We start from the raw sequence: 21,645 nt of genomic DNA, 5'->3' as shown, positions 1-21,645 counted from the left end.
TTGAATGTGCCGCACATACGAGTAACCCCCCGTCACACGTACTTACCCGTCCATACGACCTCGATGTGGCGAACGTACACTTCCTGGAGTGGGAGGGACGTTCGGCGTCACAGCGACGTCACGCAGCAGCCAGCCAATAGAAGCGGAGGGGCGGAGCTGAGCAGGACGTAAACATCCCGCCCACCTCCTTCCTTCCGCATTACCGGCCGGGAGCCGCAGGACGCAGGTAAGATCTGTTCATCGTTTCCGGGGTGTCACACACTGCGATGTGTGCTACCCCGGGTACGATGAACAACCTGACGTTCAATTCATGAGGAATGAATGACGTGTGTGCGATGAATGTTTTACCGTTCAATCGCAATCGCACGTAGCTGTTACACACTGCACTGTACCTTACGATGCCGGATGTGCGTCACTTACGACGTGACCCCGCCGACACATTGTAAGATACATTGCAGCGTGTAAAGCGGGCTTAAGATCTCTGAAGCTTCTCATAGTCTGGTGACCCAGAGGTCATCATGAGAACTTTGGGCCACCATGCCACGATCGGCCCTTGCGATTACATTGTGGGGGCACCGGTTGGAGGGGAGAGGGAGGGAGTGCAATCCTTTTCCCAAACCCCTAAGTGCTGTGGTTGCTATCGATTGCAGCATTTAGAGCAGGGGTGGGGAACCTCCGGCCCGCGGGCCGTATACGGCCCGCCATGCCCTTTTATGCGGCCCGCGGGCAGATTCCCAGGGGCTGTAGTGCTCGAGCCGCCACTGCCATGTTGCAGGCCACCGGCCCTTTAAATCCGCACATGTGCTGCTGTTCACCATGTGCTGCTGTGGGCGGGTTTAGTGCTCTGCGTTGCCCGCCCCCAGGCCTCAGAGCTGCGTTGCTCGCCCCCCGGGCCTCGGAGCTGCGTGCCCGCCCCCCGGCACTCGGAGCTGCGTGCCCGCCCCCCGGAGCTGCGTGTCCGCCCCCGGCCCTCGGAGCTGCGTGCCCGCCCCCTGGGCCTCGGAGCTGCATGCCCACCCCCCGGCACCCAAAGCTGCGTGCCCGCCCCCCAGAGCTGCGTGTCCGCCCCCCAGCCCTCGGAGCTGCATGCCCGCCCCCTGGCTCTCGGAGCTGCGTTGCCCACCCCCGGGCCTCGGAGCTGCTTGCCCGCCCCCGGCACTCGGAGCTGCATGCCCGCCCCCCGGAGCTGCATGTCCATCTCCCGGCCCTCGGAGCTACGTGCCCGCTCCTGGCCCTGTGTGTCCGCCCCCCAGCCCTCGGAGCTGCGTGTCCACCCTTTGTCCTCGGAGCTGCCTGTCCGGTGCCTGCTCTCCAGTGCTTGAGTCCGGCGCTGCTGTGTGTCCAGCGCCAGCCTTCTGCTGCTGTGTGCCCTGTCCAGTGCTTTGTGGCCCCCTCCCCTCTGTGCTGTGTGCCCCCCAATGCTGTGTATCACCCTAGGTTTGTGTGCCCCTCCTCCCCTCACTGATGTAAGGGCTCGACAAGTGATATCTGTGCCCCCCCAGTGGTGCCTGCGCCCCAGCCCCTCTTGTGTGGTGTCTGCGCCCCAGACCCTCTTGTGTGACGTCTGCGCCCCAGACCCTCTTGTGTGGCGTCTGCGCCCCAGACCCTTCTGTGGCGTCTGCGCCCCAGACCCTCTTGTGGCGTCTGCACCCCAGACCCTCTTGTGGCGTCTGCGCCCCAGACCCTCTTGTGGCGTCTGCGCCCCAGACCCTCTTGTGGCGTCTGCGCCCCAGCCCCTCTTGTGGTGTCTGCTCCCCAGCCCTTCTTGTGGCGTCTGCGCCCCAGCATCTCCTGTGTTGCTTATGCACCCAGCGTCTATCGTGATGTGCATGTCCCCAGCGTCTCCTGTGATATGTATGCCCCCCAGCATCTCCTGTGACTTATACATCACAGGAGGGGCGGGGGGCATATACATCACAGGAGGGGCTGGGGGCACATACATCACAGGAGGGCTGGGGCATATACATCACAGGAGGGGCTGGGGGCATATACGTGTCCCCAGCCCCTTGTGTGATGTATGTGCCCCCAGTGTCTCCTATGATGTATATACAGCAGGCCCAGCGTCTGCTATCTGATGTATATACAGCAGTCCCAGACTCTCCTATGTGGTGTATATGCAGCAGCACCAGTGTCTCCTAAGTGATGTATATGCCCCCAGCCCTTCCAGTGATGTATGTGCCCCCAGTGTCTCCTGTGATGTATATACAGCAGTCCCAGTGTTTCCTATGTGATATATGTGCCTCCAGTGTCTCCTGTGATGTATATACAGCGTCTGTTATGTGCTGTATATGATTTACCAATCTTATCACAAAGAGTTGACTGTGCTCCAGACCCAGACAAAAATGAAAAAGCAGCTGTGAGAAGAAACATGATTAGTATCACCAAACATCACAGCCACACCAAAGAGAAGCAGCTCCGGCCACCACAGTAGGGGTAAGTTAATTAATTGTTTGACCAAATATACTAGGGTAGTTTTCACATTGATAATTTTGTGCAGCCCCCGAAGGTTGGTAGAAATTTCCAAATGGCCCCTGGCTGAAAAAAGGTTCCCCACCCCTGATTTAGAGAGTTAAACATCCAGGGACGGTGCGGGGACCATGCCTGGCACAGCTCCTGTGGCCCTGCAATTGCCACGATACCAGTATATCCAAGGTTGGGAAACACCAGACAAATAGGATGTACCAGTACGTCCAAAGTCATGAAGGGGTCATAAAGTTTGGTCAACAATATTTAGACAGGCCTATAAAATACTGGGAGAATATAGTCTGGTCAGATATGACCAAAATTGAACTCTTTGGATACCATAACACCCACCATGTTTGGAGGCCAAAAGGCATATGTCCCCATAAAAACCCTACTAGCAGGGAAGTTTTGAGGTAGGAACATCATGATGTGGGTCTCTTTTTCAGCATACAACACTGATAAACTTTGTATAATTGAAAGAAGGATGAATGAACAAATGTATAAATCTACTTCCCGTAGCAGTTCCTGTGCGTTGTAAGTATAGCTCCTCGCCAAAAGAGAAAAAGTTGTGTGTGAGGATGAATTTGGTGAGTCTTAATACAGACTCAGGAGGGATCCCATTAGCTACAAGAAACATTTGGCAGGCGGTTAGTCCAGCTTCATGTCGGATGTTAGAGTATAAGGATTCCACATCCATGCGTTATGATCCGGAACCATGGAAGAGCACCATAAAACATTGGTAAAAGGTGACAAGAGCATTGGCAACTAATCTGGCCGCCATCCCCTTACTAACCATCAACACTAGAAGTAGCCGAGGGGTGAACTAACATCCTGTGCACCGTGAACCCAGCCGGAGAACTAGCTATCTTAAAGGAAGGAAAGATGAATAACTCTCTGCCACAGAAAATAGATTGCCAAAGAATAGCAAGCTCCCCACATTCAAAGACTATGGTGATATAGGAAAACACAATACACAGATGGATGATAGGATTAGCAAAAGGTGAGGCCCTACCGACTAAATAGGACAGAATAGGAAAGGGACTGATGGTGGCCAGAGAAAAACCTTGCAAAAATCCAAAAACCTGATAGTACAAAAAGCCCTCAGATCGCTAGATCTGAACTCCGTCTTATACCAGGCGCTATTGTCATACCAATGAACAGAAAGCAGGAACCATTACAAATTCAAGAAGCAACAAACACATGGACTAATAGGAGCAATACTCAAAGCTTAGCTGCAGGGAGCTTCCCAGCTAAGCAACTGAGAGGGAAGATCCCTGCATGCAAATAAACTGACAATAACCACAGTAAATGACAAACTCAGATAAGAGCAAAAAGAACCAAACAACAAATAAAGAGCCAAGCACTTATCTAGGGTAGATGTGGTCTGGAGCAGGATGAAGCAGGCTGGTGAACAAAGAACAACTGCCATCCGGCATAGCCTGCTAGCAGATCAGGGTTTAAATAGGCAGAGAGTTAGTAATGGAAACGCCCATTGCTCAACACACCTGGTCTCTGTCCAAACCATTCCTGGTCACAAGAGGGAGCCTCACAGCAGAAAAAGCATAACTGACATTCACAACAGTACCCCCCTCTTGAGGAGGGGTCACCAAACCCTCACCAAGGCCACCGGATCGCTCAGGATGAGCATGATGGAAGGCGCAAAAAAACCCTGTCCTCATGAATGTCAGAAGCCACAACCCAAGAGTTATCCTCCTGCCCATAACCCTTCCATTTCACAAGGTACTGAAGCTGTCGCCTACTGTGACGGGAATCCAGAATTTTTACAACCTCATACTCCAGATCCCCTTGTACCAAAACAGGGTCAGGAGGCGCTGCTGCAGGAACTGTTGGCTCCACATGTCTCTTCAACAAGGACTTATGGAAGACATTGTGAATCTTAAATGACACAGGCAGAGTCAAACGGAAAGATACAGGGTTGATAATCTCCGAAATCTTATAAGGTCCAATAAATCTGGGCTTAAATTTAGGAGATGGAACTCTCATAGGAATATTTCTAGAGGACAACCACACCATGTCCCCCACTTTAAACCGGGGACCAAAAGTCCGACGCCGGTTGGCAAATTTCTGGGCAGATTCATGGGATTGAAAAAATGTATCCACTACCTGCCCCCAAATCTGCTGCATTCTGTTTACCACCTAATCCACCCCTGGACAGTCAGACGCCTCAAGCTGCCCCGAGAGGAACGTGGGGTGATACCCAAAATTGCAGAAAAAGGGGGATACCAATGTGGTAGAGCTAGCTCTATTGTTAAGGGCAAATTCAGCCAAAGGCAAAAACGAAACCCAGTCATCCTGATCCGCAGAAACAAAACACCAGAAATAGGTCTCCAAGGTCTGGTTAACCTTTTCAGACTGACCGTTGGTCTGAGGATGAAACGCCGAGGAGAAAGCTGAAGACCCAATTTGGAACAAAAAATCCTCCAAAATCTGGATACAAACTGCACCCCTCTGTCAGAAACAATGTTTTCGGGAATACCATGCAAACGAAGGTACTTGTTACGGTTGCTGCGAGCACTGGAGACTATGTCCAGATTTCTTGCTACTGCACATGTGCGAGCGCTGGAGACTAAGTCCAGATTTCTTGCTACTGCACATGTGCGAGCGCTGGAGACTAAGTCCAGATTTCTTGCTACTGCACATGTGCGAGCGCTGGAGACTAAGTCCAGATTTCTTGCTACTGCACATGTGCGAGCGCCGGAGACTAAGTCCTATCTTGGAGCCATTGCACATGTGCGGGTGACATCATCGCTGACACGAGTTCACATGTCTCTGACACCTTCTATGCCGATTGGTCGCTGGTCATGTGCTTGTGATGCCTTGCTCGGTGATAGACCAGCATGACGTCACTCCTGTCGTTCTGGCAGCGGATTGGCTCTGGTGTCCTCCATCTTGGATGAGGCACAGAGTCTATATAAGACCCTGACACACGCCGCATGGCGCTCAGTCCTCTTGGTTCATGCATAAGAGTAGACGCTCTGTGCGCGTTCCTCTAGGCATTCCTCTGTCTATGCTAGGTGAGCGCTACCGGCAGGGTAGCGTTCTTATACCTTACAGCTTCGGCTGCTGTCCGTATCCTTACCTCTTAGGGGAGCGGACATAGGCAGGTGCCTGAGGCACATGGTCTGGCTGGGCCTTGTGGTTCGACTCGTAGGTGGACGTTGCCGCTAGGGTAACGTTTCTTATACTGCGTCTGGCAGTTGTTCGTATCCTCGCACACTAGGGGAGCGAACAGAGGTAGGAGCTTTGTGCGGCTTACGCTGCTGTTCGTCTCTTTTGCACCACTAGAAGAGCGGACCTAGGCAGGTGCCATATCTAGTGGTTCGCGTCCTCGCACACTAGTGGAGCGAACGCAGGTAGGAGCTTTGTGCGGCTTACGCTGCTGTTCGTCTCTTTTGCACCACTAGAAGAGCGGACCTAGGTAGGTGCCATTTCGCACACATTGCCTTTGTCTCTGTGATTATTAACAGAGATCATTCCACACACCCTCCAAGTAAGGGAGGAATTGCTTTACTTACTTATTATATCCTTCTGTGAGTTAACAGAGGTATTGCACTCTGCCAAAGTCTGCAGCAGAGTCTTTGCACGATGGACCCTGACTGTCTGATACTCCTTTAAGTTATTATCAGACAGCCCCCCGTAACAGTACTGTTGTGAATGTCAGTTATGCTTTTGCTGCTGTGAGGCTCCCTCTTGTGGCCAGGAATGGTTTGGACAGTGACCAGGTGTGTTGAGCAATGGGCGTTTCCATTACTAACTCTCTGCCTATTTAAACCCTGGTCTGCTAGCAGGCTATGCCGGATGGCAGTTGTTCTTTGTTCACCAGCCTGCTTCATCCTGCTCCAGACCACATCTACCCTAGATAAGTGATTGGCTCTTTATTTGTTGTTTGGTTCTTTTTGCTCTTATCTGAGTTTGTCATTTACTGTGGTTATTGTCAATTTATTTGCATGCAGAGATCTTCCCTCTCAGTTGCTTAGCTGGGAAGCTCCCTGCAGCTATGTTTGGAGTATTGCTCCTATTAGTCCATGTGTTCGTTGCTTCTTGAATTTGTAATGGTTCCTGCTTTCTGTTCATTGGTATGACAAGAGCGCCTGGTATAGGACAGAGTTCAGATCTAGCGATCTGAGGGCTTTTTGTACTATCAGGTTTTTGGATTTTTGCAGGGTTTTTCTCTGGCCAACATCAGTCCCTTTCCTATTCTGTCCTATTTAGTCAGTAGGGCCTCACCTTTTGCTAATCCTATCATCTATCTGTGTATTGTGTTTTCCTATATCACCGCAGTCTTTGAATGTGGGGGGGGCTTGCTATTCTTTGGCAATCTATTTTCTGTGGCAGAGAGTTATTCATCTTTCCTTCCTTTCCGATAGCTAGTTCTCCGGCTGGGTTCGCGGTGCACAGGATGCTAATTCACCCCTCGGCTACTTCTAGTATTGATGGTTAGTAAGGGGATGGCGGCCAGATTAGTTGCCAATGCTCTTGTCATCTTTTACCAATGATTTATGGTGGTTTTCCATGGTTCCGGATCATAACAGTAGTTGCCGGAAAAAGAAACTCCACAGACTTCGAGACTTCGGCTAAAAGCAGGATTTTTCTCAAGAATCAGCCAAGTTCCTCCTAAACACAGCAGCATGGAGCAAATCTGCCAGAGGGACACAGGTACAGTCAGCTGTGTTATTAATTTGTCATCCCACAAATCCACTAATCTAGAACTCTGTGTGCTTTCCAGAGGTCTAACATTTTGTCCGACAAACCCTCTAGAGAAAACAGATCTTTGTAGTGACATGGAACAATACTTCAGGAGACTGAGACTGAAGGAGTTCTTTGATGCTAAAGAAAACTTGAAGCTTCTAAACAGCCAAACACAAATCAAAACAGAGAAAAAGAAAACGTCTGACTGGACACCTCCTCCTGGCCACAACACCATTTTGGACCAGTATATTGACTCATTTAGATATTCGGTACAGTCAACAATATTGGACAAAAAAGCAGAAGAAACATCTAATATCAGTAGGCAGGAGACAAGGGCAATTCACAGCCTGAAGAAAAACAAGGAGATCGCTATTAAGCCAGCAGATAAAGGGGGCGCCATAGTTCTCCTGAATACAATGGACTACATTAAAGAAACAAACAGACAACTGATGGATATACAGTACTACACCAGACTGGATGATGACCCAACCCCAAAATATATGAGGGAGTTGAAAAAAGTCATCAGATGTCTGGGTTCAGACTTCACAAACCTTCTGGACCTAATACCTGAGAATCCAAGGATGGGAGTTTTCTATATGCTACCCAAGATTCATAAACCAGGTAACCCAGGGAGGCCAATCATCTCAGGGGTGGGAACGCTCACTGACAAACTCTCTGGGTGGGTAGAAAATGTCCTTAAGCCACTGGTGAGAAACACAGCCAGCTATATACAGGACACCACTGACCTTTTGAAAAAGCTATCTACAATAGGTCCCCTACCCGAAAGTACCATCTTAGCTACCATGGATGTGGAATCCTTATACTCTAACATCCCACATGAAGATGGACTAATCACCTGCCAAATGTTACTTGTAGCTAATGGGATCCCTCCTAAGTCTGTATTAAGACTCACCAAATTCATCCTCACACACAACTTTTTCTCTTTTGGCGAGGAGCTATACTTACAACGCACAGGAACTGCTTTGGGAAGCAAAATGGCACCACAGTATGCCAACCTTTTCATGGCTAAATTGGAAAATGACTTTTTAGCATCCTGCAACCTCAAACCATTGGCTTATTTCCGTTTCATCGATGACATCTTAATAATCTGGACCGAATCTGAACAAGAGCTTCTAAAATTTCATGAAAAATTCAATGCATTTCATCTTACCATAAACTTGACATTGGAACACTCAAAAACAGAAATCAGGGTCTGGGAATACAAATTCATTAAAATGTTTAACTCTGTGGACACAGGACTCAGCCTGTCAGGAGGATTTATGGCCCATTACAAAATCTGAGTCATTCCAAAGACTCACCAGACCTCTGATCCTACATGGATATTGGGACAATAAAACTCTCACACCACTAATCAAAGCTAATTAAGGATTTCTAAGCTCAGTGTTTGTTTATTTAAAAGTCTTTTATTATGCCATTCCTCTGCTCTGTTTGTGCATATATTTGTGTTTCTTCAGATATTTTGTCATACCATGCCTGATGAAGGGACCTGAGATGTCTCGAAAGCTTGCTTTGTAACATCACTTTATTTTATTTTAGTTAGCCATTAAAAGGTATCACAAGATTATAATTTTGTTCCTCTCACTGAGAACATTCAACAATTGTATCGAGACATTCTTGACAAACATTTGTTGCCATTTACCAGGACCACAAAGATGAAACAAGGGTGGACATTTCAGCAAGACAATGATCTCAAACACACAGCCAAGGAAACTCAATTGAATTCAGAGAAATAAAATAAAGCTGCTAGAATGGTCCAACCAATCACCTGACCTGATTACAATAGAAAATTTATGGAAGGCACTAAAGCTCAATGATCAAAGAAGAGTCTAAGGAACATTCAAGTGTTGAAGAGGGTTTATGTTGAAGAATGGGCCAAAATTACACCTGAGTAATGCAGCCAGCTAGTTTCTCCATACATGAGGCATATTGAAGCTGTCATCACCAACAAAGGCTTTTGTACAAAGTGTTAATTAAATTTCAGTAGGCATGTGCGATACTTTTTTCCTGTGTCATTTTTCATTATTACACATGAGTAACTTTATGGACATCTATGGTTTGATTTTTTGCCTGTGTGGATTGGATGGGTTGTTACCGACATCTGGTGATAAATTCATGTCAATAGCACCTTTAAAAATATATTTACATAGAAAATTGGTGATGTCTTCAATACTTATTTCACCCGCTGTATATTGGGCCTTATTGTGACTGTGTGTACTTGAAAAGAGCTTGTAGCATGGTCCATGACATGCCATATAATACAGAGGTAGTGACACTAGAGGAGATCCTTCTACATTAAGGCTATGTGCGCACGTTGCGTAATTACATGCAGTTATGCTGCGCTTTGTAGCGCAGCGTAACTGCATGCGTCCTGCGTCCCCTGCATAATCTATGAAGGTTATGCAGGAGTCGTGCGCACGTGGCGTCTTAGAGCGCAGCGCTTCGGCTGCTGCCCAAAGCGCGCGTTCTAAGAAGAGACATGTCACTTCTTCCATGCGCTTTGCCTGCAGCTCCTGCTCTGTCTATGGAAGGAGCTGCAATCAGAGCGCATGGAATCGGCTTTTTTTTTTTTCACTACGGACATTTTCTGCAGCGATTTGAAGCACACGTGTGCTCTTCAGATCGCTGCAGAAATTTCTGCAGTGACTGTACGCAACGTGCACACATAGCCTAATAAAATTTCTAATTTTAGTTGTGAAAAAGCAGAAAGCAGCACTATATATATAGTGCTGTTTTCTGTATATAGAGTGTATATATATATATATATATATATATATATATACAGTATATATATATATGTGTGTGTGTGTGTGTGTATTGATATAAAGCAGTATTGCTGTGGCTTTCTTCATATATTGTGCCAAAGAAGGAGTTTTGACATTATTTTTCCCCCACTTTTAATGTCACATATTTTGTCACACTCCATTATTACTATAAAAAATGTTGTCAAAAGTTAGATGTTCAGTATATAACTGTTATCAGTAGAGAATGTACAGTAATTACAGGTGTACAACACTGAAATATTACCATCATAATTACCATAAATTAATAAGTTTCTCTAATCCTGTGCCATAGGTTAGTCAGGTTATACCTGAGTCTTGGTAATGGATTGCTTTTGTAATAAAGCAATTCATTCCATCCATTAATGACACTCCTTGCTAGGCAATATTCAACCTTGTATCATACCAGGGCAATATAAATTCTAGCTTGTGAAGATGAAAACATTCTATGTAATAAAGACATCATACACACTGAAATTGGATATTCGTGTAGACTAAAGCCCACTTTACACGTTGCAATTAGTTGTACAATCGCATTTGCGATGTGACACGCCCAGGTTGCATACGGGATCTATGAGATTTCACGTTGGTCGTTCATTTGCTGTCACACGAGCGTTAGTAGTCTATGTTAAATTGGTCAATTTTGTGTGTGATCCTTTAGATCATGTGTTCTGTGACGTATGCATTGAGCACCTTTTTTTTTTTTTTATTTATTGACTTGCCAAGCGTGTGTAATGTGTAGGGATGCGTTTTTACTATGTCATCTGCCATTCAGCTCTGCTACATGGCCGCTAACAGCAGACACAGACAGCCATGTAGCAGAGCTGAATGGCAGATGACAGCAGACACAGACAGAGCCGCACTGTCAGAATGAACTCGGGTGAACTTCACCCGACTTCATTGTGATGCTGCGGCTGTGTCTGTGCCGCGTCCTGATTACCGGTCACCAGTGAAGACTCACCGGTGACCGCTAATCTCCTGAGTAACTGAAGTTAGCAGCCCTCTCTCATACTCACCAATCCCCGATCCCCGGCGCTGCACGGCGTTCACACTGCTCCGGCGGCTTTTACTGTTTTGAAAAAGCCGGCCACCCATTAAACAATTTCGTATTCCCTGCTTTCCCCGCCCACCAGCGCCTATGATTGGTTACAGTGAGACACGCCCCCACTCTGAGTGACAGGTGTCACACTGCACCCAATCACAGCAGTCGGTGGGCGTGTCTATACTGTGTAGTGAAATAAATAATTAAATAATTAAAAAAAACGACGTGCGGTTCCCCCCATTTTTAAAACCAGCCAGATAAAGCCATACGGCTGAAGGCTGGTATTCTCAGGATGGGGAGCTCCACGTTATGGGGAGCCCCCCACCCTAACAATATCAGCCAACAGCCGCCCAGAATTGCCGCATACATTAGATGCGACAGTTCTGGGACTGTACCCGGCTCTTCCCGATTTGCCCTGGTGCGTTGGCAAATCGGGGTAATAAGGAGTTATTGGCAGCCCATAGCTGCCAATAAGTCCTAGATTAATCATGTCAGGCGTCTATGAGACACCCTCCATGATTAATCTGTAAGTTACAGTAAATAAACACACACACCAGAAAAAAATCCTTTATTAGAAATAAAAACACACACATATACCCTGGTTCACCACTTTAATCAGCCCCAAAAAGCCCTCCTTGTCCGGCGTAATCCAGGATGATCCAGCGTCGCATCCAGCGCTGCTGCATGGAGGTGACCGGAGCCGCAGCACACACAGCCGCTCCGGTCACCTCCACACAGCAAATGAACACAGCCGCGCGATCAGCTGCTGTCACTGAGGTTACCCGCGGCCACCGCTGCATCCACCGCTGGATCCAGTGACAGCGGGTAACCTCAGTGACAGCAGCTGATCGCGCGGCTGTGTTCATTTGCTGCATGGAGGTGACCGGAGCGGCTGTGTCTGCTGCGGCTCCGGTCACCTCCATGCAGCTGCGGTGGAAGCGACGCTGGATCATCCTGGATTACGCCGGACAAGGAGGGCTTTTTGGGGCTGATTAAAGTGGTGAACCAGGGTATATGTGTGTGTTTTTATTTCTAATAAAGGATTTTTTCGGGTTTGTGTTTATTTACTGTAACTTACAGATTAATCATGGAGGGTGTCTCATAGACGCCTGATATGATTAATCTAGGACTTATTGGCAGCTATGGGCTGCCAATAACTCCTTATTACCCCGATTTGCCAACGCACCAGGGTAAATCGGGAAGAGCCGGGTACAGTCCCAGAACTGTCGCATCTAATGTATGCGGCAATTCTGGGCGGCTGTTGGCTGATATTGTTAGGGTGGGGGCTCCCCATAACGTGGAGCTCCCCATCCTGAGAATACCAGCCTTCAGCCGTATGGCTTTATCTGGCTGGTTTTAAAAATGGGGGGAACCGCACGCCGTTTTTTTTAATTATTTAATTATTTATTTCACTACACAGTATAGACACGCCCACCGACTGCTGTGATTGGGTGCAGTGTGACACCTGTCACTCAGAGTGGGGGCGTGTCTCACTGTAACCAATCATAGGCGCTGGTGGGCGGGGTAAGCAGGGAATACGAAATTGTTTAATGGGCGGCCGGCTTTTTCAAAACAGTAAAAGCCGCCGGAGCAGTGTGAATGCCGTGCAGCGCCGGGGATCGGGGATCGGTGAGTATATGAGAGAGGGGGATAGACTGACATGGACTGAGAGTGAGGGACAGAGATAGTGACGGACTGACAGAGATTAGTGAATGACAGACATTGTGAGGCGCTTCAGAACGCAGCTTTTCAGCTGCGCTCTGAAGCAGACCTTTTTTAAGCTGCGGTGCAGAGCGCACACCTGCGCACATAGCATCAGACACCAAAATCGTATGAGGGATGTCACACGTTACAATTCACTAGGTTCTTGCAACAAAACGCTCAATTCTAGAGAATGATACGATGTGTTTGCGATCAACGGTTTTGCGTTCAATCCTGATCGCATGTAGCTGTCACACGCAGATACGTCACAAACGATGCCGGATGTGCGTCACTTACAACTTGACCCCAACGACGGATTGTGAGATATATTGAAGCGTGTGTAGCGGGCTTTAGGGGCACTTTGCACACTGCGACATCGCAGGTGCGATGTCGGTGGGGTCAAATTGAAAATGACGCACTTCCGGCATCGCATGCGACATCGCAGTGTGTAAAGGCTGGATGATACGATTAACGAGCGCAAAAGCGTCGTAATCGTATCATCGGTGCAGCGTCGGCGTAATCCATGATTACGCTGACGCGACGGTCCGATGTTGTTCCTCGCTCCTGCGGCAGCACACATCGCTGTGTGTGAAGTCGCAGGAGCGAGGAACGTCTCCTACCGGCCTCACTGCGGCTTCCGTAGGATATGCGGAAGGAAGGAGGTGGGCAGGATGTTTACATCCTGCTCATCTCCGCCCCTCCGCTCTGATTGGCCGCCTGCCGTGTGACGTCGCAGTGACGCCGCACGACCCGCCCCCTTAACAAGGAGGCGGGTCGCCGGCCACAGGGACGTCGCACGGCAGGTGAGTGTGTGTGTGAAGCTGGCGTAGCGATAACTTTCGCTACGCCAGCTATCACCACATATCGCTGCTGCGACGGGGGCGGGCACTATCGCACTCGGCATCGCAGCATCGGGCTGCGATGTCGTAGTGTGCAAAGCCCGCCTAAGACTAATGACAGAGGAAAATAGAATGTGAAAATTGCTTTACATAAGTATGTTATAGAGGACTTGTCAGCTCTCCTGAAATGGATTTTTTATAATTACTTATTTTCCCATTTCTGAAAGATCTTTCCTAGAATTGTGCTTGTTCCTCTGTGATTCTTACTGGCAATATATGAATAATTTGAGAACTGCATCGTCACGTTCCCCTGTTAAAAGTATGTGTTCCTACACAGTCAGGACTGATTACAACTTGGTAACAAAAAATTTTGTGCTTGGTTAGACTGTGTTCACATGTGGTGTTTTTGCAGTCTTTTTTTCTGCAGCTAAAATGTTCCCTTTTGGCTGTAAAACTGCTGTGTATCAAACGGAATAGAAACTGAGAAGATGAAGGGGTTAATGCCATGCTGCCATAGACAAATCCAAATACCAATGTAGGAATGTGATATTTATTTAGTCTACACGTTTTAGAGATCCACTCTCCTTCATCAGGACAAGAACTGACAGGTGAGAGGTCTATCAGTGACAAACAAGGATAGAACTCATAAGCCAAAAACAGAAATCTGAATGAGCCTTAATCTAACAAAAGAGGCCACCAATCCAAAACCACGGCATCAAAGGGCTCTATAGAGTGCCTCCACCCCTCTGACGTGTTGCGAGGTTTGCTTCATGGTGGTAATTTGTTTGAGCATTTCCTTTACTGTGACACATACTGAACATTCAACCATTATTTTGAAGGTATTTTGGGTGAATATGTAATCTGATTTACAGTACCAGAAATCTCTGAGCAGTTACAAAGTGGTTTGCTAAATAGAAATCAGTGGACAGAGATCACAGCTTTCCACCGAGGGATCCTCTCACAGGCCTGAAGAATACAGCAGAGGATTATTTTGACTGAATTTCTCTTTTTTCCCCCCTATCTGCTAAGTTTTCTACAAATTATTCTTATATGCCATTTTTGTATTTGGTTGTGGTAAGGTGGCATGTTGGTAAAGTCCATGTCCATGTCTTAGGGTTTGCTTTTTGGAGGCTGAGGATACTTCAAGTACTGAAGCCACCACCGCACATAACCCGCTGAAAAGGTGACCACATAGGACTAAGGGACAAGGCAGGAAAGCCACCCATAAAAGGGATATGCAGACACCGCTTCAGGGCACTGTGTGAGAGGCGCAGGGCAGGCGGGAGAGGCCAGCGCAGGAAGACGACCAAGAAAGGAACACAGAAGGGCGTACCGGATTGTGCCTCTGAACCATCCGGGGATCGGCTGGGGCACATCACAGCAGGACCCAGCACTCCGAGGGCAGCCTCTGACTAGTCGTGATAACCTGGAACTACCAACCGTGAGTAAAGAACTTGTGACTGCATTCCTGTGTTGCCCAGTTATTGTCTGCGCCTCCGGCCCTGCACCCCGCCATTACATCTCAACACCATAAACTCTATCACCTATTTTACCTGCCCTGGAGCTACCCTCAACCCGTGGAGAGCTCAACAACCTCTGTTGCATCATCACCGACCCCAGGGGACCTGCGAGGCAGCGGCGGCTCATATCTGGCCGGACACCATGGGTGGTGTCACAAATTCATCTCCCCTTGTAAATAACATCCCCCACGTCATTTAAACGACACCGCCAGGGTCGCGGAGCCAGGCCTTGCCACCGTGGCATCCACCCAGGACAGAACCTGGGTAACAAGTGCCCTACGGCCCCAGTGGGCGTGTCAGATTTCTTAAGATACCCCCCTACTATTCTGATTACAGCATTACACACACGTATATATATATTGTTTAGCATAAAAAGAAACATTTAGGATCACTAAGACTACTTTCTTCAAATCTATATTTTGCTTAGTTTAAGTTATTAACAAAAATGGTTGTCATTTATTGATAAGAAGAGTATAAAAAGTGGTTCTATGTTTTGAATACTCTGTTCAATATCACCATCCACTCAATGTCAATGCAGAGAACAACTAAAAAGTGAAAATTCTGCCTTAAAGGACCCAGCATCGGCATCCTATAAATATCTTCATTATTTTCATGATATACTCCAATGAGTGCAAGAAAATTGAAGAGATCATAGTTGATGAATAGGGGTCCCAGCAGTGGAAGAGACTGATCAATTTATCAGTGGGGTGCCCAAACAAAAACAAAAAGCTACAGAAGAAAGACAGTATCTGTCCACTGATATTTTGACTAATAGACTAATAGTTTATTATCAAACAAGTTAATTAAATATTACATTTCAACATACTGAATAAAAAGAATCATTTAAGATGCTAATTATGTTACAAAATCTTTCCTGAACTAAATATAAATTATGGTATGACAGACACTAAAAAAATGCTATTATCTCTAAAACTGCCCGTGAAATGAAAAACAACTCTAAACAATGAGATAATACTCATTGTAACCTACAATGGAACAATGGAACACAAGAGTGAAAGCTGCAAGGAATTTTCATGATATTTTCTGTATTTTTACACACTTAAAGCCACAGACAGAAGGAATGACATATTCTGTGCGTAACGTACCTTCATAACTGATGGTGGACAATGAGCCATATGACAGCATCCAGAGGCAAAAAGAAGACAAAAGCTAAAAATGATTCTCTGTGTAAGCGAATATTGCATCAAATCATATCGAGCTATGTTCACACAATGTTTCTGATGTACATACACTTTACATGTGTTTGGAGTGTACCATTAACTCGATGGAGACAAAAAGAGTGGTCGCTATGTCATACATTAATGTTCATTACAACATATACCTGAAACCAATGCATCCTGGATGCCACTATATACCATCCACCATGGGCATATATCTAAAGTATAAGTCCCCAGTGTATATTAAACAAAGGCCAACATCGTGATGTGAGCATAGTCTTAAGGTGGCTTTACACGCTACGAGATCGCTAAAGCGATCTCCTTGGGGTCACGTAATTTGTGACGCACATCCCGCCGCTTTAGTGATGTCGTTGCGTGTGACACCTATAAGCGATTTTGAATCGTTGCAAAAACGTTCAAAATCGCTAATCGGTGACATGCCCCCCTCTTCCCAAATATCGTTGCTGCTGCAGTAAGGATGTACTTCCTCATTTCTGCGGCAGCACACATCGCTCCGTGTGACACCGCAGGAACGAGGAACCTCTCCTTACCTGCGTCCCGCCATCAATGGGGAAGGAAGGAGGTGGGCGGGATGTTCGTTAGGATTAACAAAATTATTTATATTTGCCAAATACCAGAATAATGAGAGAATGTTTTAAGGTATTTTTATTACTTTCTGCAAAGTCAAAAGTTTACATACATTTCATTAGTATTTGGTACCATTGCCCTTAAACTGTATGACTTGGGTCAAACATTTTGGATCTCCTTCCACAAGGTTCTCACTATAGTTGGTAAAGTTTGGGCCCATTCCTCCTAACAGAAATGGTGCAACTGAGCCATGTTTGTAGGTCGCCTTGCTCGCACCTGCTATTTCATCTTTGCCCATAAATTTTCAATAGGATTGAGATCAGGGCATTGTGATGGCCATTACAAAACACTGACTTTATTAACCTTAAGCCACTTTGTTACCAGTTGGGCATTATGTTTCAGATCATTGTTCATTTGGAAGACCCATTTCTGCCCAAGCTCTAAGTTTCTGGCTGATGTCTTGAGAGGTTGCTTCAGTATTGCCATTTAATCTTCTTTGCTCATGATGCCATCTATTTTGTTAAGTGCACCAGTCCCTCCTGCAGAAAAGTAGACCCACAACATTATGCTGCCGACCCCGTGTTTCATAGATGGGATGGTGTCATTAGGCTTCAAAGCATCTCCCTTTTCCCTCCAAACGTAATGATGGTTATTATTATTAGTATTATTATTATTATTTATTTTTATAGTGCCATTTATTCTATGGCGCTTTACAGTGAGGGAGGGTATACATACACAACAATCATTAACAGTACAAAACAGACTGGTATAGGAGGAGAGAGGACCCTGCCCGCGAGGGCTCACAGTCTATAGGGAATGGGTGATGGTACAATAGGTAAGGACAGAGCTGGTTGCATAGTGGTGTACTGGACTGAGGGTTATTGTAGGTTGTAGGCGATTATGACCAAGAAGTTCAATATTAGTTTCGTCGGAGCACAGGACATGTCTCCAAAAATTAAAGTCTTTGTTCCTGTGTGAATTTGCAAACATTAATCTGGCTTTTGTATGTTTCTTTTGGAGTAATGGCTTTTTCCTGGCAGAGTGGCCTTTCAGCCCATGTTGATACAGTACTCGTTTCACTGTGGATAATGACACAATCTTACCAGCTTCCACCAACATCTTCATAAAGCCTTTTGCTTTTGTTCTTGGGTTGATATGCACATGTCTGACCAAAGCATTTTCATATCTGGTACACAGAACCCGTCTCTTTCCTGAGTGGTATCATGGCTGGACATTCTCATCTTGTTTGCACTTGCATGTAATTGTTTGTACAGGTGAAAGAGGCACCTTCAGGTATCTGGATATTGCACCCAAGGATGAAGCAGACTTGTGCAAGACCACAATTCTCTTCCTGAGCCGTTGGCTGATTTCTTTTAGCTTTCCCATTATGCTGCACAAAGAAGCAGTGTGTTTTAGGTGTGCATTAAAATATATCCACAGGTGTGTCTCTAACTCAGATGTTGCCAATAAACCTATCAGAAGCTTCCAAAGACATGACATCATCATATGGGCTAACCCATATTGTTTATAGCCATAGTACTCTTAATCTATGCCTTAAAACATTCTCTCTCGTATTATTATTTTGGCATTTGGCAAATATAAATAATTTTGGCTCCTAATTGACTTAAACAGGAAAGATTTATTCGGATTTCATGTCAGATAGTTAGAAAAACATGCAGATGTGTCTTTTTAGATAGTGTATGTCAGTGCTTTTTTTGTAAACAAATATTTGCTGGTTTGCATCTCTGAGGTGAGGAGCGGGGAAGGGGGGGGTGCTGTCAGGTGCGCCGCCGGCCGACATGGAGTAGTGGGGGTGCGGCGTGGTGTGCCGGTGCCAGTGGAGAGAGTAGACGATCAAGTGAGCACAAGTATGAGATTTGTATACTTCTGGCCACATTCTGATTTGATGTGTCTAGCCTCAGTTAATTCATTTTCATTGAGCATGTCTGTTCAGCACGTGACCACATCTATGTAAATCGCATACTTGCAGCTTTATAACCTCCCACTCTCACCGCTTGCACCAGAGAATCCTGACAGCGTGCAGTGTGCTCACTGTGAGAATTCAGAAGGCTACAGTCACATAGAGTGACACATAGAGTGGCTGCAGACTCATCACAAATTTAGACAACCCCTTTAATGCTCCTAACAACATAAATAAAAACATAGTAACCCTTAACTTGTCAGACGGCACAAGACTTTATTAAAGAGATTGTCCACTACTTTAACATTAATAACCTTTCCTTAGGATAGATCCCCAATGTCTGATTGGTTGGGGTCCGGCACCTGGCAACCCCGCCAATTCCCTACAATAGGTGCTTGTGGTGGCAGGTGGCCGGAAGTGCTCAGTTCTGGATCTGCTCTATCTTCTAATAGTGGCAGCAGTCTCCTATTAAAATCAATGAGGCGGATGTGCAGTACCCGGTCGCAGACACCATCCGAGGACGGAGCAGATCCAGAAATAAGCATTTCCGGCCACCTGCACCATAATCAGCTGATCAGTGGGGGTCCCAGTGCGCTGACATCAGAAGCAATGCGGAAGTGGGACCAGGCCCTAATGATAAGACATAGTCAGTATCACAAATAAACATTTACATTCAGGTACCTTATAGATGACGTTGTCTCTAGTCATTTCTTTCTATTCTTCATCTTGTCCTGACGACATGATGACTTTTCACATTCACATCTCGTCTCTGCAGATTTCCATCTTCTCCGTTCTTCTGCAGCACATCCCGACACGATGCCCCTAAAATAGCAGAATGATTATAATACTTCTACTTAAAAATATCTGCCCTACGCAGTGCCCCAGAATAAATAATGGCCCCAGTATTCTCTGCACAAAATATGACCCACACTGTCCCTCTTATGGTACATGCCCTCCATATTCCCTCGCTTTCCAAACTGAGCCTACTGTTTGCAGTATCCTTTACACTGTATCCCCTTATACTACACCGTCTTTATACTGTGCCCTCATCACACTCCCCCTCCTTGCCATAACCTCACACTGTCTTCCAATTCTGCCCTCTCTCCATACCACCCCCTCCACTACCCAGTCTTTATTCTGTGCCCCTCACATTCTTCTCATCCCTAACTGTCTCCTCACTACCTCCTGTGTGTCCATATACTTTTCCCCCTCACTCCCCATCCTGCCCACTTGCTTCTCATACCATCTCACTCTTTATTCTGTGTCCTCAAAATTTCTTTCCAGTTCGCTCTACATCCTCTCTGTCCTCATGCATGAAACCTCATCCTCTCTGTCCCCATGCATCACCCCTTATCCTCTCTCTCCCCATGCATGAAACCTCATCCTCTCTCTCCCCATGCATCACCCCTCAACCTCTGTCCCCATGCATCACCCCTCATCCTCTGTCCCCATGCATGAAACCTCATCCTCTCTCTCCCCATGCATGAAACCTCATCCTCTCTCTTCCTATGTATGAAACCTCATCCTCTGTCCCCATGCATGAAACCTCATCCTCTCTCTCCCCATACATCACCCCTCATCGTCTGTCCCCATGCATGAAACCTCATCCTCTCTCACCCCATACATCACCCCTCATCCTCTCTCCCCATGAATGAAACTTCATCCTCTCTCTCCCCATACATCACCCCTCATCATTTCTCTCCCCATGCATGAAACCTGACCCTCTCTCTCTCCATACTCTGTCCACAGATAGTTTCCTCCCCCACCTATACTGTGTATATATATATTGCCCCCTCCCCACCCTTTGTCCCCCCAAAGTGTGTCCACACATGGTTCAGATTCCCCACCCTCTGTCCCCCCCATAGTGTGTCCGCAGATAGTTTCCTCCCCCACCCTCTCTCCCCCATACTGTTTCATAAATACTCCCCTCTTACCCCATAATGTTCCTCCATTCGTGTCTTCTTCAGCTCCACAGTGGAGCACTTCTCAGCGTTTCTCTGCCGCCTCCGCGCTGCAGCGCTGGCTTCCGGGTCAGCAGTCTGATCAGCTGACTTGATCACATGAAAGCCGTCGCGCTGACCCGGAAGTCAGCGCCGGCGTCACCGCTTCAATTGTCCTCGCGTCTGACAGATTCAAGGACAATTGCAGTGGGAGCCGCACACTGCACTTTCTATGAGTGCGGCTGTCAGCGTGACAGCTGCGCTCAGAGAATAGCGGCTCCCACCCGGCAGACTTCCACACCGCTGCATCAGGCAGCCCGGCATCGCCCCCTGAAGACGCCTCTGGCTTGTGCCTCCGCTCCACGTGGCTAATTTGTATAGTTTACAAATTAGCCTTGTGGACAGAGCCAGAGGCGCTCTTCAGATTTTCCGGTACGCCGTACTGGCGCGTACCACCGCAAAAAAAGCACTGGTGTATGTATACATCTGGTTTCAACTATATATTTCGTCAGAACTGTAATGACGACATGCTAAACATCTGTACACCTATGAAAATGGCAACTTACCAAACTATCATATACAGATTTCCACCCGTCCTTTAGTCGCATAAAATCCTTCCGAATACCCTTGAATCTTTGAACAGAATCAAGGCGGCATATTTCATCCCAAGATTTCTGGGGCAACCATGTGCATGGATTGGAGTGTGGATTGTCCAGTCCGAGGCCACCAGTCAGCAGAAACATCCATTCTACTTCATCAATCTAAAACATATATTCAAATTTTAGATTTATTTAAGACATTATGTAATTGAGGACTGTTCATGCTAACATACATATTTTCTTTTATATTTTCCATTTATACACTTTATTGCCTGAGAAACAAAGTTTGAAGAAAAATACATTCCCAAAAACTCATTCACCTATTATTCTCTAAATTGAAAAAAAT

General features: G+C 46.6%; 1 protein-coding gene across 1 annotated transcript in view; it reads right to left on the bottom strand.

The window, feature by feature from the left end:
* The window catches only part of DNAH7 (dynein axonemal heavy chain 7), an 880,767-nt gene that overhangs the window by 197,908 nt on the left and 661,214 nt on the right, over nucleotides 1-21,645 (bottom strand). The window contains exon 52 of the mRNA XM_075317837.1: nucleotides 21,267-21,461. Within this exon, the coding sequence (XP_075173952.1) occupies nucleotides 21,267-21,461 (195 nt within the window). The remainder of the gene's footprint in view (nucleotides 1-21,266; nucleotides 21,462-21,645) is intronic.

The sequence above is a fragment of the Anomaloglossus baeobatrachus genome, chromosome 7, assembly GCF_048569485.1.
Source record: "Anomaloglossus baeobatrachus isolate aAnoBae1 chromosome 7, aAnoBae1.hap1, whole genome shotgun sequence".
Lineage (NCBI taxonomy): Eukaryota > Metazoa > Chordata > Amphibia > Anura > Aromobatidae > Anomaloglossus > Anomaloglossus baeobatrachus.
The sequence above is the reverse complement of the archived record's forward strand: the minus strand, read 5'-3'. Positions and strand labels throughout refer to the sequence as shown.